This window comes from Kryptolebias marmoratus, linkage group LG17 (assembly GCF_001649575.2).
Source record: "Kryptolebias marmoratus isolate JLee-2015 linkage group LG17, ASM164957v2, whole genome shotgun sequence".
Classification (NCBI taxonomy): domain Eukaryota; kingdom Metazoa; phylum Chordata; class Actinopteri; order Cyprinodontiformes; family Rivulidae; genus Kryptolebias; species Kryptolebias marmoratus.
The window spans coordinates 10,214,226-10,230,327 of NC_051446.1; the positions used below are offsets into that span (position 1 = coordinate 10,214,226).

Here is a 16,102-nt window from a genome sequence, read left to right on the forward strand (position 1 = left end):
TGTAGACCTTTGGTAGTGAATGATACGAATTTAGTGGTTAGTTTGTATCACGGATGATACATATACAAAAAAATTCAAATTGAAAACATTGAAAAATTATGTATTTTAACAGCTTTTATAGCTTTAAGAGGGGACACACTTCAGTCAGTTCAGTAATGTTTGTGTTGTTCTTAATAATGTAATTTCTGCACACACACATAAAGAAACTAAAGTAGGCCTATATCAAACAGTGATTTCTTAATTCCAATATTGCTGTATGTCAAATAGCCCATATATGACAGCAGCTTAATAAAACTCAAAAAATTCTGTTCTGTCCTTTGGTTTTTGTGTGCCACCACAAGGTTATCAGTCTCCATCCCCCTTTGTTAAATTTCTGGAGGCGCCCCTGTCTGTGATTGATGTCAGGGGAGATAAGTTGCTCGTTATTATTAATACTATCTGACAGAACATCGGTTCAGAAATCCCCGGACTAGTACAGTTTGCTTTTAAATAAAAAATTATATAAAAAAAGGAATCTGAGAAGAGAGGAGAGAAAATAGTGGGACTCAAATGATTCAAATCGGCAAACGATTTTACACCAACGCACACGTGTTGACGCGCTCAGTGTCTGTATCAGTCCATGTCAGACCATCATCAACCCCCCCCCCAACCCCACACACATACACCCTTCCCTCTACCAACTCTCTCCCTCCTCTCTGCCCCCTGATGCATCCGCGCGTCGAGACCGTGGTGCCCAGACTTCATCTCGCCGGCAGCCGCGCACCCTGAGCGCACCGGTGGCTCTCTGTTTCCTCCCTCCCCCTCCTTACCTCCCTCCCTCCCTCTCAGTGTTTCACCTCGGTCTGTCAGAGTCTCACGTCAAGCTCGGACCATGCCTCGGAGGTAGAAAAAAAAAATGCCCTGAGAGATGTAGTGTGAACGGCAGCTCTGGTAAAGGCTGCTTGAACGCTCGGCGTAACAAGCAGGTGGATGGAGAGGAGGTGGCGGGATGCGGCTTTCCAGCGGGTCGGAGCCGCGTCGGAGCGGCGGGACTCCCTCTGCTGCGGGACAACTTGGACAGAAAATGAGGAGGAAGCTCTCCGTTTGAATGTAAGTGGCAAAGCTGTTGAGAACAACGTGGACAAAGCAGGGGGAAATTTGCGCATTTTCATTGCGCTTCATTTCTTTCTGTTGTTTTACTTTAGAATTTCCCTCATCATTCCTATGTGGACTTTGGCTTGTGTGCTTTGTAAGGTTTGATCTAAGTCAGGTTGGCTTTAAAAAATCCATGATGAAGTAGGAAAAAAATCAGCAGCACTTGTTTGTTTGTTGTTGTTGTTGTTTTTGGCACACAGAGGAAATGAAATAAACCCTTGGATTAAACTGAAACATGCACTCATTCTAATCTGTTTTTGGATAGCTGTGTGCTGGCAAAAGACAACTGGAACATGTGCAACCCCTTATAAAGAAAAAAACCCCCACATAAATTAGAATAAATGAACAGATTTGAAAGTGCAACACATCCTGATTTGGTTCCAGGTTTGATCCTCACTGCAGCTGTTTGGGATTTCTTAAAAAAAGGTTACATCAGTGCTTGGTTTTGCCACCTTTGCTGTAATTAAAAGTCATTAAAAGTGTTCTGCCTCACACACACAGTCCACTGTGAGGCTGTAACAAGCCGAGCTCCCGCTGCTTCCCTGCCATCACCTCACTTCATCATTTCACAGAGCAGAGCTGAGATGCAGCAAATTGCAGGATGAGTGTCCATCCTTGCATCTTTCTTCTTCTTCTTCTTCCTCTTCTTCTTCTTCTCCAGTAAGAATTTCTCATTTGCAGAAGTTTTAATGGAGCAGCTGCTATAACCCTCCTATTGGAATTAATACAATTACCCTGCTCCTAATGAAACTAATAGATTTGGCCAAATGCAGCGAACGCAGGGACACTAATTACCACTGCCTTCCCCTGCCAGCAGAACATTTCAGCGCTTTCTGTGTCTGACTCACTCACTCACTCACCCTCTCAGATCATCTGTTCGGTGCAGTCTTGCAAAGACATAAAATCGCTGTAACGTGAAAGAATGTTAAGCAAAATTTCCAGCATCAAGGCACGTCAAGTGGTCGAACTCAGCGACTGTTTCCCCCTTTTTTGCAACATTTCTGTCCCTGCTGTCGCCAGAAATAATCACAGATATCGCTCGTACAGTCAAATCAAACAAAACTGTAGAATGCTTCTTTAAGCTGGGCAAAAATACAGCGGATCCTATCATATATCATTTACAGAGTCTATTTTCACCTAAAAAGTACATTAGTTAGTAAAAGTCCGATCTGAATCTTCAACTAAAACAGATTATTCTTTAGCAGTCACAGTTTAAACCTACTCTCTTTGATTGAAAAACACTAAAGGGATATTCTAGCCATGTTGAAGAGAAGTTCTGTCGAAAGGTTTTGACTAATTACCTTGTTTCCTGTTGTAAATATCTCTTTGAACAGCCTCAGTTTGGAGAAACACGGCTTAAGTCTTACAGGTTCGTTGAGCGAACAGGTAGTCCAAGTGGCTTGCTACTGTTTTAAAACAGCTTTAATTACTAAAATTTCTCAGCAGTTTCAGTCAAACACTACTTTATAAACGTTTACACTGACTCCTATTTCACATTACATGCTATTCACACTGAACTAGCTGGCGCTAACAGCAGTTTAGGGTCAAATCCAGCAGGACTTTTACAATATTCCTGTCAAAATGAGTGTTTAATGTGAAACTGACAGCAATGTAAAAGCTTAAATACTCACAGTTTGTATGGACTGTGACATTTTGAAGATTTGGAGTTGTTTTAAGGCTGCAGCAAGTGGGAGCGCTTGGACCGCATCGACGAGCTAATGACATGTCCGAACGAATCTGCTGCTAAAGATGACGAAACAGCTTCAAACTTCAAAATATCAAAGTAGTTTTTAAAAAAAAACCTCTGTAATTTAAACCATCTTGTCATGCGTTTCATAATCTTCCTGACAAATTAGCTGTGTAATGTGAAATTAATTCCAGAATTGAGCTCTGGCTACGTGTAGCACCACAGAATTCTGTGTTCATCGTGACACTCATGGCAATGTAAAGATTTACACAACAGTGTTCACATGAACCATTGTAATTCTTTGGCGACTGGAGCCATTTTAAGACGGCAGTAATCCACTTTGGTTTTAGCTGCTTTCAAATTAGTCGTTAGCTCGTCAGTCACGTCCGACTTTAATCCTCTAAACTGAGGTCGTTCAAAGAGCTAGCTGGTAAAACATTATTCGCCATACAGCCAAGGTGAGCTACAAAAATGTCTTTACTTTAAAATATTTTGAATCCTATTGCTCAAACCTTTATAACCTTGCTTGTCATTGGCTCGAACTGAAAACTCTTGAGTGCTAATGTGGTGTGATTGAGGTAAATTGAACGTGTCGAGCTGGTCCCTGTCACCACAGGGGAAGAGTGACTGATCCTGCTACAGTGGCCGAGCTGTTTGTCCCAGAAATCAATTGAATAAACATTTGTCTTTGGCAGCGCGGTGCCCTCATCGTTCGCTTGCTCAGGCGTACCCTTTTAAATGTATGCATTGACAGGAGGAAGGCAGAATACTCACATAAACAGACGCACACACACATGGAGAGAATCTGGAAAACTGGGCTCAGCAAAGCCTTGGTGGATTTAAGGTCTGAAGCAAGTGGAAACCCTGATAGGACCGAGCAGAAATTGGTCCAGCTGTAGAATACAAATGAATAGGACAGCGAGTACGCCTTTATTCATGACATGTTTGTCCGTTTCAACTTTACCAGCCAGAACATAACACCAAGGAACCATGTGTGCTTGTTCACGATGGTGTGTTTGTCACTGTTGGTTCTGAAACAAACCCCCGAGGCTTCGTCCCCAACTGTGGCTGAAATGCAAAGAAATGACCAAAAGTTGTTGTTTTTTACAAAGCTGCACACCCTTTATAAACTGGAATAAGCCGTCTCCGTCTCGTTGCTGTCTGCTGTGAGTGAAACAAGCGGAGCGGAGGGGCGATGGAAAAGAAATATTGATCATATAGAGGCACAATCTGGAGCATCCTCAGTAGAGGACACTTTAAATCTTAGTATGGCTGAAGGTGTGAAAATGGTTATGTAAAGTCCCACTCTGGCTGTTGCCATGGATATTGAGGGACTATTATTACTTCTCAGAGGGAATTTTCATTGTTGTTCAGCTGAATTTCTCATGTTTTCTCTTGTTTTTCTCTCCATAGATTTGTCTTGCGATTTTACCGCCGCTTTGCCGCTGGAATGTGAACGCTTTGGTTCTCCGTACACGAAAATTCCCGGTCATCCCAATCCCCAACGTCCCAGACCCTTAACTTTAAAGTCTCAACTTCCAAGTTGTAGGCTATAGTTTTTTTTCTTCTTCTTCTTTGTAGAAATTCCTTTAACAATATTTGTTCAGCCTTGTTTGGTAAATATTTTGGCTTTGAAGCAGCTAAGACAGATCCTCACTCACATTATCATCCAGTATTTCAAATCTTTGACTGACAAAAGTCATGGCCTTAGATCAGTGGTCCTTCCTCCCAGCTTCACCTAACATCTCAATCCCAGAGCCCCTCCTGTATGACATCCAAGGGAATGATTCATACCCAAACGACACCAACCTAGACCCCAAAGAGCGACACCAGGACAAGACCAGCTCCGTGGTCATCACCTTCATCTACTTCATGGTGTGCGCTGTGGGATTATGCGGCAACACCCTGGTCATCTACGTTATCCTCCGTTACGCCAAAATGAAGACCGTGACCAACATCTACATCCTGAACCTGGCAGTGGCAGATGTCCTGTGCATGATGTGTCTGCCGTTCATCGCCTTGCAGCTGGCGCTGGTCCACTGGCCGTTTGGAGAGGCTCTGTGCAGGGTGATCATGACTGTAGGTGGGTGGAAAGCAGAAGGCTAATGATTCATTGCAGACAGGAGCAACAGTTTTAATTGAAAGAGAACTTTCAGGCTTCCCGACTGGGAAATTACTTTTGAGTCATTGTGTTTGCAATACTAATAAAATAGAAAAAAACTAAATGAGAATCTTTGGTTTTTTAAATGTCAAACCATTTGCCACAGTGATACATTTTCAACAAAACACTGTCTCCAGAACAGAGTTGTAATATTAGGTGTCCATAAGTTTCCATTTACAGTCCTTTCTGCTTTGTCACCGGGAACCCAAACAGAGAAAAGTGTTTGTTTTCCTTTAAAATTTGGAGTCGGCTTGGATAGAATTACCTCCTATAGTTCTTTATTATTTTTACTAAACTCTTTTCTTTGATCTTTTTTTAAAGTACTTAGTAGAAAGAAAAAAAAATCCATTCACACTTAAACAAATCTTGACCTTACATTTACAGTGTATGTGTGAATAAAACTGTACCAGCATTGCCTTGAAAGATTTGATCGTGACAATAAAATGTGGTACAGAATAATTCAATTTTATTTCACAAAAGATAAATTTGTCTTTCTTGTGCTGGAGAACCTAAAGAGGAAGCACTGAAGCTCCTTTTGTTACCATTTTGAACAACTCAAACAACTCTTCTCATGGCTGCTATTTAGACTTTATTGTCCTTTCGATCAGTTCAGATCCTTCTAGACAAAACTGTTTGACCCGAGTCGTTGCCTCTAACCTTGTTGTTCACATTCAACATAACCAAGAGACACAAATAATCAATTGGTTTCTGGAAAAGCAGAAAGCTAAAGTTTACCTTTGTTGCTCTGTCAGTGTTGAAAATATAGGGATAGCTGAAGTAGTTCTCATGTCAAAACATCCACAGGGATCTAGTTAGATCTAGCAGAGGCTGGTGGAATGAGAAAAGGCTTGGCTGGCTCAAAAATAAAACCATACCACTTAACCCACCTGAAGCGCTCGTAACTAAAGAAAAGAGAAGCCTTTATAACTTTGGGTCCATTTTACCCGAAGGCCACAGGAGGGTTAAAGAAAAAGGCACAGTTGCTCATATTAAAGTGAAAAAGTAGCATTCTTTGAAGGAACGCACATTGCATGCTAAGATTTTAAACAAGGATCTGTGTGATCTGTTAGCCCTCAGAAAATGTGTTGGAGGTGAGTTTTTGCAACTACCACACTAAATTTTAGGTCAATATCTGTTATGTGATGGCTATTTATTTATTTATTTATTTATTTTTATTTACGATGGTCAGTTAGGTGTGGCATCCATCTTGAGTTGGGTTCACTGCAAAAGTCAAACAGTTGTAGATGTACCACAGTTTTGTCATTAAAATCTGTCAAGTGATAAATTGGGGTTCTTTTGAGGGATCCAGAACTGTTTATGTGAGGCTTTTTAATCATACTGCCTGTATTGTTGTGCTAGTTTTGGAATGAACTGAACAAGATACACAGTGTACCATCTTTGTTCTCTGATTGCTGTTTAAGTGCCTCTGTTCTTCAAGTTGTCACCTCATCTTCAATAGTAAGATGAAAACCTGACATCTTTCCTATAATTCATTTTTAAATCGATGGAAGAAAGACCGAATTCAATCATTCAAAGAGTTTCAGTCTTATTTTTTTATCTGTAACATAATGGTTTATGGGTTATTCACTCTGTGACATTTAATCACAACTTCTATTCTTTTTTTTTCTGTTCCTCTGCTTGCCCTCCTCCTCCTCCCTGTACCAGACTCTCTCAATCAATTTACCAGCATCTTCTGTCTCATGGTGATGAGCATCGATCGGTACCTGGCTGTAGTCCACCCCATCAGGTCCACCAAATGGCGGAAGCCCCGTGTAGCCAAACTAATTAACCTGACAGTGTGGGGTGTGTCATTGCTGGTCATTCTACCAACTATGATCTTCAGTGGCCTGGACAAAGTTCCAGTGTGTGGGATAGTGTGGCCCGAGCCCCAGGACATCTACTACAAAGCTTTTATATTCTACACCTTCTTCGTTGGATTCTTCCTTCCCCTGGCAGTGATATGTCTATGCTATCTGCTCATTATAATCAAGGTAAGCCTGCCACCAGAATGGCACATTTTGCATTTCCGATATCCTTTAAACTCAGTTGTTTTAATTAAATAACTGGATAAAACAAAGGGTGACTCTCATTTCTTGGTGTGTGGTTACCCCTACTCATCTAACTCAGTCACAAAAGGCAGAGGTTAAATTCTTTCCTGCAAAACCCCTTCAAAAAGGCAAACTATAATCAGGTAAAGTTTATAACATCTATGCAAACAGACACAATGTAAATATAAACTAGAACAATCCTTAATTTGTCCTTCAGTAGGGAAATTACCATAATATAATTGCATATTAAATGGTCATCTGGCCTGCAACAGACTTCAGCAGCACCAGTAGCATTGAAAGAAAAACCTGTCTTGGGCCCTGTCCACACTACTACAGATATTTTTAAAATAAAAAAAATAAACAAAAAAGACAATCTTTTGGCTGCATTTGTACCTCTCAGCTAAGTGCAGCTGGTGATTTTAGTGAAAAAAAACAAAGATTTAAAAAAAAAATGCTGTTCAAAATGAAGAATTTAAAAACTGTTTTTTAAAATGTAGATTTATGTGAACAGAAGATACAAAGCTTTTACAATAGCAGCCTATTTTTCTCATGTCCACTATCGCTTTGTGCCCTAGTAACGACAACAACAATAAGGTTGTTTTTATCAGTTGTTGCTTTATCCTGATCCTGTCTGTGGTGATTTGGCTTTTTCTGGGTTGTTTTTATTTTAGTTCTCTGGTTTTGGTTTTGTTTTCTATTTGTAGTTATCTGGTTTTTGTTTTCTTCTTGGTTCTGTCCTCCTTGTGTTTGTGTTCTCATTTCCACTCTTCCCCAGTCATTCATTTGTCTGTTAGCCACGCCCATCTTCACCTGTCCCGAATAAGTAATCATTCCACCTGTTCCCACTCACCTCGTTATCCGCAGTCTTAAAAACCCGGTCACTCTTCCCATACCTCGCTGGTCCGTTGTCTAAGGTTTGTTTGATGTTTGCCTCTCTTGTTTGCTTCGCTCTGTGTTCCTGGTTTTCTGAGTTCTGTTCCATTTATGTATTTTTATTTAGTTCTTATCTGTTTGCTGCCACGTCACCTTTTTGTTTTTGTTCGTTTTCTTAGTTTAATAAATTAATTTTTCTTTCTTTAAAATGAGTCTGCATTCTGGGTTCGCCTCCGTCATCTCCACCGTTCCTGACACTGTCCCTATTAAAACTGTGTCAAAGAACAAAAAAAGCTACATTTGTTTAGGTTTTTTTAATTGCTATTTGCCAACTACCATGTCAAAAAAGGGGTGGAGGAAGTACTTTACAGCCCCTTCAGTTTATATGCATTAAGAAGTAAAGTGAGAATGGCACATATACTGTTTTGTGCTAGTTTCTGGGGGGAGCAAAATTATATCCAAGAATGAGCTGGTTTTTCCCGCAGCTTGAATGCTGTATGTTTCTGTCAGGCTGTCAGAGAACAGCTCTGGCCTTTCGTTTCCCAATAAGAAGGAGAATAGGAGCAAGCAGCAGCAGCATATGTTCAAAATACTCTCAGAGTTCAGAGATTTTAGGCGCATTTGGTTGGGTTTCTTGCAACAGTCGCCTCCACGATTATCTCACACTTAGTCGAGAGCAGTGTGAGAGCCTGTTAGTGTGTTGGAGGAGACGTCCACAGAGACTGTTGACAAACCCTATCTTGCTGTTCATGACCTACTACCTTCGAGCTTCCCTAAAAACAGGAGAGCTTAGTTTTTCTATCTATTCTTCTTGAAGGGTTAAAAAAAATGTTTTGTTTTTTTTCTGTCCTGTTGCACCAAACCTTGACCCTTATACTGAATAACCTTGATTTAGGCATACCAATACACCCCTAATATATAACCAGCTCAAAAAGGAACAATAGTTTGACTGTTTGTATGACATTGGAATCAAATCAAATGATTACATTATTTGACCAAAACTAGACTATTAAATATATGTAAATGTATTTCTCCTTTTCCCTATGTCTAATACTAAATTGTGTTTTCAACAACCAGAAGCTAAAACAAACCATATTGCCTCCATTTGTTGTGGAGACTGACATAGTGCGCTCAATAAATTGATTCTCCTCTGGTGCTTGTATATTGGAACAAGGTCAGCCGTCCAGCTGAATGGACTACGGAAGCTATAAGTGTTCAGTGGTTCTAATAGAGGTAATTACGTTTTTAAAAAGGACAACTCTCCGTGGACCAAACAGAAACCGACTAATGCTACAGTCAGAGACAATGTGGGATTGAAAAAAGGAATAAGCCAACTCTCGAAAGCTGCTCAGAAAAAGAAGGAAAATCATTAAGATTGTTTGGATTTTACTCGACTTTCTCCTTCAATATACTTTCTAATAACAAAACAAATCTTTAAAAAGCCTTTAAGTTAGAAAAAAAATCATAAAATATTATGTATTGAAGGTAACAAGAATATGATTTTCTTCGCGAAGAGGTTGAATTTAAAAGCCATTTAATAAATACTTTGAATATTTTTTCTTGTGTTCTGACTAATGTCACAAGTGGTCACGAGTTTTGTCAGCAGCTATACTGTTTTGCAATAAGTTACACGAGTGACCCGCTCTTCTGTTTGTCCAATTGAAAATGAAGCTGTAGCCAGGAGCCCTGTAACTGCACATATAAAGCTTTTTACTTAACAGGTTGTACAATAACTTGATATTATTGTGCTGTATTTGTTTCAGTTGTGTTCAATCACCTGCTGAGTATTTTGTCAATTAAATGACTAATAATGTGTTTTTTGAAAGAAAGAAAGAAAGAAAGAAAGAAAGAAAGAAAGAAAGAAAGAAAAAGACTGTTTGGAAACCATTTGCAGCAGTTGTTGGAGGAAAAGCAACAAATTCATACTGTTGCTAACATACATACTAACATAAGTGAAACCAGGAAATGTTGGTATCAGACTACTGCTAATAATTTGTTGTTTAAAAAAAAGTAAACTCACCTACATAAAACCAAATGTTAGACCGTAAGGTGTTGTGGCGGTTAGCACTGTTGCCACATAGCAAAAGAGGTCTTTGGTTTGAAACTCAGCGGGGGCCTTTCTGTGTGGATAGTTCATGTTCACCCCATGCATACGTGGGTTTTCTCTGAGTACACTGCTTTCTTCCTAGAAACTAAAAACATACTTGTTAGGCTCTAAATTAACCCTACTGAAGCCTTCAAAACTGGGTCCATTTCACCCAAAGGTCACGGGAGGGTTAACCTTAGAAGTGAGCCTGTGTGTTTTTGTGCTTGTCTTGTAATGAACTGAAAACTGGCTGGTTTTAATCCCTTTTCCGTTCCCTCTGCCAGGTGAAATCTTCTGGGATGCGTGTCGGTTCCTCGAAGCGCAAACGCTCGGAGCGTAAGGTGACCCGGATGGTGTCCATTGTGGTGGCGGTGTTCGTCCTGTGCTGGCTGCCTTTCTACGTTTTCAACGTCACCTCCGTCACCGGCTCCATAAACCCCACCTCCGCCGTGAAGAGCACGTTCGACTTCGTGGTGGTGCTCGGCTACGCCAACAGCTGCGCCAACCCCATCCTGTACGCCTTCCTGTCGGACAACTTCAAGAAGAGCTTTCAGAATGTCCTGTGCCTGAAAAAGGTGGCGGGCCTGGACGAGATCGAGCGCAGCGACAGCCGGGCGGACAGGAGCAGGATGGTCAACGAAGCCATGATCATCAACGCCAACCTGGAGACTCACGATGCCGCCTTGCTCAACGGCGAGCTGCAGACCAGCATTTGAGGGGGAAGCGGTGACGTTCATGGGAGCTAGAGAGACTAAAGTACAAAGTAACGGGCTCACAAAGCGCTGCTTGAAGCCACTGTGTAGAGATGCGGTGGCAGGATGATGACGTAACGGCTGCTCATGGACACTGACACATGAGCAAAGTCTGAGTGAAAAACAAACAATTTCCTAAAGGTTCCCAGAAGTTGGAGAAAGTGCATTGACTCCAGCTAAAAACACTTGACAGTTGGGTAATGGAGGCAACCTCAACTTGTTAACCCTGAAGTAGAGCGAAAACCTCCCTATTTTATTGTAGCTTGTGTTGAAATCAAACATTTATAAGGAGTGCTGTTTGTGATTGTCATGCTGAACGAAGACTGAACCAAGAAGCAGAATCGTATAGCCAGCTGTTGAAGACCTGCCCTGGAGAGCGGTGAAAGCGACTGACCGCCGTCTTCGCTCTACCTGATTGGTACTTTCTGTATTACAGAAAGACTCGCCATTGACTTTCCTGGATGCGGAAACACTGCGGAGGAAAACTTTAATTCCCTGTAACCTTTCGGTGAAAAGAATCTGAAACGACAACCCAAAGATGAAGAGTGTCACCGTGTGTTTTCTTCGTATCCGCTGATTAGTTTGGTTATACTTGCTCTAAAGGGCAAGAAAATGGCAACACTCTTCTGTCTACAGATAAACAAAGGATGCTTTACGTCTCTCACCATCTGGCCTCTTTGTGGGAGAGGCGTTGCTGATGCGTAAACACAAATCCAGCATCTTGGATTATTGATTAAGGATGGGAAATCATCTCCGCGGGCCCTCTAACCTTGTTCCTTAGGAACAGCTTGACTTTGTACATATAAAATGGATTGCTGTCGGCCTTTGTGGGAGCGCGTCACACGTGTTCAGTTTGTGTTCAGCATGGGAGCGGATTTAAAGGCAAACCCAGCGCCTCCATGTTGTATAATTGAAATAAGCAGTGAGTATTTCAAACCAGTGGCGTGTGCGTTGTAACCCTTTCCTGATTCTTACAGGCGACTCCCCCCTACCCNGCTACCCCCGTACCCCGTGCTGCTGTATAGAGTCCATATCGACTTGTGCAGTGCTGTGTTTTGGCAGGTTCCTGATTTCATGACCCTTCACATTCACTCTTGGTTTGGTCAGGGAAGATGTCCAAACTTCACAGAAGGCAGAACAGTGTGTCATGCATTCAAACAGGAGGGAGAGAACCATAAATACATGGGAAGAGACAGAGAATGAGACATGGGGGGAAAACAATATATGCGCTGTATTCACTAAAAAATGTCTTTGCCTTTATCACCCACCTACAAATGCAAGGACATTACATACCCATATGTGCAGACAGAAAGAGCTGCTAGTTCTTGGGTGGCTGTTACACAATCAAAGCTGTGCTTTATTTATGTGGGAAAATCAATTTTTAAAAAAAACCTATACATCTTTTTGCGCTACTAAATCTTAAGTCTACACAATTCATTTCCATGCATTTCCATAAAAGTGGAACGGTTCATCCTAGACAGCAGGACGTCAACAGTGTGGGTTAAACTCCTTTTAGAGTTTTTTTTTTTTTTCTATTTTGCCTTTTTTTGGCACTGAAAAATGCAATGACCACCACTTTTCGTTATTTCCACATTGATTTTGTTAGGTTATGTTGTGCCAAAGCACAGACACCTGTGAGTCCAAGCCAAGGTTTTCACAGAGAGGAGGTTATTGGTGGTGAATTCAAAATGCTTCATTTTCACAGTTTTTAAAGACAGCAAAGAGCCATGAACAAAGTTACCCCAAATTAAGTGGGAAGTTACAAGCATGCTGATTGAATCAGAAGTTCGCCTTTTTATATTTTCTCAGCACTGACAACATGAGGTTTAGTGCATTAAGAGTTACAGTTATGCAGACTGCTAGTTGTGTACGGTTTGAGATTTAATACTAAAATTCTGATGCACAATTTCTGATACTGGGATTGATTTTAATTTGATTTAAAAAAAAAGACAGTGGTTATATTTGGTGTATCCAATGTTCCTCCACTACTCCCAGTTTTTAACCAGTAGTGGTCTATTTGCTGCATATGTTGCCAAATGCAGGGGAGGAGATATTCAATAAAAACACATTTAGATTCAATTTGTAACAAAAAGACAGAATTCTGACACTCATGTCTAGCAATTTACCAAATAAAAACAAAGCTAGAAACAAATATGTCCAAAAGAATAATAGACAAATTACTTTTAAAAAATTGAAGCAAATGATTAAACTATTGAAGTGCTCATTAGATTGACTACATGGAATTCTGTGTCCTCTAAAAATCAATTGAAACTTCACTTTTTAATAATCGAACTTGCCCCAAGCACAGAGTTGAAACCCAAACTATTTTAACACACTTAACACCATTGTTGCCAAAATGTAATTTATGTTTTTTAAGCTAGTAAAAGCAAAAGCAGTACGGTATCATATGCTCTGAAATAATGAGCAAGGCCTTTATGACCCTCAGTTATGAAAGGGACATGCCAAGGTGCATTTGGTGGGTAGAAAAGCCCAGACTAGAATCTGCGACCCGCGTTGAACGAGAGACAAGTTTATCCATGTGATGGGAGGTAAGCCCTGCATGAGAGCCCCCAGGAGAACAAGACTGTGCCAGAAAACTTGAAACCAAATTGTTTTTTTGTTTTTTTTGCTCTGGTTGACTCTGGCTGACCCAGTTTCAGAGCACCCATTAAATCATTCAAGCAAAGCTGTAGTTTTCTTTCTTGGAAACAATGGAATGGAATGTTTACACCCTATTGTTTACCAATAAATGGCTATTTTTTTTATTTATTTTTGCTCATTTTAAGATATGCCCCACTTTTAATGGAAATCACACAACATCATAATAAACTAGCCAAAGAAGCTTGCCCTGACACATGAGAAAATAAGACAAAACAAAGATCACATGATTCTCTGACAGGATCTATAGCTGCCCAGCAGGACAGGATGCAGCAATAAGCAGTGTTGCAAAAATCTCAATTTCTAACAGTAACTCACTATGGTCATAGTCGCATTACATGTCCATATCCATTACACAGCAACCTCCATAATGGATCTTTTTGATAATGCCACACCTGGTTGCTGGGATTATTTGTCAGACTTCAAAGACTCTACAGCAGTGATCAGTTCACTGACCATTAGCTGAAGTGCCACACTGGCTTCAGCTCTGTGTATCAGTCGTGTCGGGGGGCCATCAATCAGTGCAATCAGAAGAGATGAAGACGCAGACATGGCTTGTCCTCAGAGCTTACTGCTGACAATAATCAAGTCAGGCAACACACACAAACACAGAAACACAAAAAGGTATGTCCATGTTGGTTATGGGCAACATGCCCTACAGTTTGTCATGACACCCTCTGGGTTGTCACCGCTGTGGGTTGTATTTTAGCCGGCTTAGTCACACCGTGCATCGCAGGTCAGGGTAAGAACACACTCACAGTCGTGTTCAGAGAGATGTGCAGACATGCACGTTGGTACAGTTTCTTAGGATTTGACCTTGTTGCTCATAATGTGTTGTATGGATGTCCACTTCTTGTACCATCATCTGAATAGATGATCAGGCTGACCCGCTCCGTATCGGGTGGGGGGGTTTAGGTCACCTATCAGATGGTATATGTGTAACTGTGATTCGAGACTAAGGGCTTTGTAACGAGTTATACCCACAATTTCTGCTTTGGTGAATTCTGCGCTCCCCACAGTGACAAAGTCATTCCACATTCTCATCTTTTTCCAGTTTTGGTTTCTAGACTCCCCCTCAAGCCAACAGCACACGACTACTCTCTCCTCTCTCCTCTCCTACTTATCTCTTTCCGTGTCTTCCGTGTCTTTTTATGCCCCCCCCCCCCCTCCTGTGCTCCTGCCTGTAATTGCCGGCGACCATTCCAAAAAGGTTAAATTGGACTGTGATGTACATAATGGAGCATTTTAAGATCCAGTAGATGTTGATAAAGGTGATTTGTGCCAAAGCCAGCGCCAATGTAGCGCTAGAAAGACCACTGGGGCAACGAGATACTGTCTGTAGCTGCTTTCTTTGTTGTTTTGTGAAACCAAATCTATTTTCATCTTCTGAGGTTACGTTGTAAATAATAATAATAATTAAAAAAAAAAAAAAAGCAGTAGGATTATCTAAGACGACATGTACTTGCTGGGTGCAGACCAGAACCAAATGTAAAAAAAAAAAAAAAAAGGGCATTTGTCCAGATTTCCGGCGGGTTCCCGTAACTGTATAGTGTACAGGTGAGTCGGTGAGGTGGAGGAATGGAGAACCTCTGCCTTCTTCACTTAAGTTAATTTGCGAAGGGCTATTACGTGCACTCCTCAGGGTGTGGCGTTCAGTACAAACTGTGTGTATTTGTTGTATCCCCTGCTTGTTCTTGCATGGGGGAGGACTGCGCATCCCACCTGCTGTGTCGCCGACCGAGAGCAGCGTCACCCACGTTTCCTTTTTTTTTGTTTGTTTGTTTTTTTCCTCATGAAAATACTCTAAAAACTATAATACTTTAAAGTGTGTGGAGTTTTACCAAAACTCCGTGTGTTTTTTTTTTTTTTTTTGCAACACCTGGTCCAACTTTGGAGCTTTTTAAATTACAGTTAGCAACACCTGTACGAATTTAATATTCAGCATAATCCTGAAATTAAAACCCTCAGATGAGCTGGTGGAAAACAGCTTGTTTCTCGTGGTGTATAGCTGTGGACATGTACATTACTGTGCTGTTACTTTTATCTATGTGCCTTGAAACTTAATGTGATAAATTATATGTACAACAAGATGGCATTGGAGCCTGTGTCCCCACCCCTAACCAACCAACCAAAGGCCTTTACTCTCTTCAAACACTACAGAGACTTCTTGTATATCTCTCGCAGCTCTATTTCCCCAGCTTATGTTCCTGTGATACAATGTCAAAAGCAGATGGGGGTTTTTTTGTTGTTGTTTTTTTTTGTGACTCTTTGTTGTTGCATACTGTAGATTATAATGTGATCAATGATTGTAATGGACAGGTCAATGTTCGTGTCTCTGCAATTAAAATGCAGGCCATGGCTACATTCGTGTGTTTGTCTTTCAGTGTTTACCGAGGCCCGTGCGTGCGGGGTGATTCTGCGATCCGGGCGATAACGGCTTTTTCTAAGAACGTTTCAGAGGCGACTGTTCGTGGACCTCCTTAAACACGTTCCCTGGAGGAATTCCAAGTTCTCTCTCGGGGGCCCTGAGCACAACAAGCTGAACGATGGAAATATTCCCCCTGATCTGGGATGCAGCGAGAGTCGACATTCCCCGAGAGTAGGTTAAGGAACTTCAAAGGTTCTTTGGCTTAAACTAAAGAAAAGCAACAACTGAATTCAAATGGAGAAATAAAGAGCAAAAACCATAGGGAGACAAACTGT

General features: G+C 41.1%; 1 protein-coding gene across 1 annotated transcript; it reads left to right on the forward strand.

Annotated features, from left to right (window-relative positions):
* The first annotated feature begins 727 nt into the window (after positions 1–727).
* Positions 728–15,763, forward strand: sstr2a (somatostatin receptor 2a). The gene is made up of 4 exons (XM_017416230.3): positions 728–1,089; positions 4,235–4,904; positions 6,648–6,973; positions 10,274–15,763. The coding sequence occupies exons 2-4, from the start codon at positions 4,523–4,525 to the stop codon at positions 10,703–10,705; spliced, it is 1,140 nt and encodes a 379-aa protein (XP_017271719.1). The 5' UTR covers positions 728–1,089; positions 4,235–4,522; the 3' UTR covers positions 10,706–15,763.
* Positions 15,764–16,102: the final 339 nt, after the last annotated feature.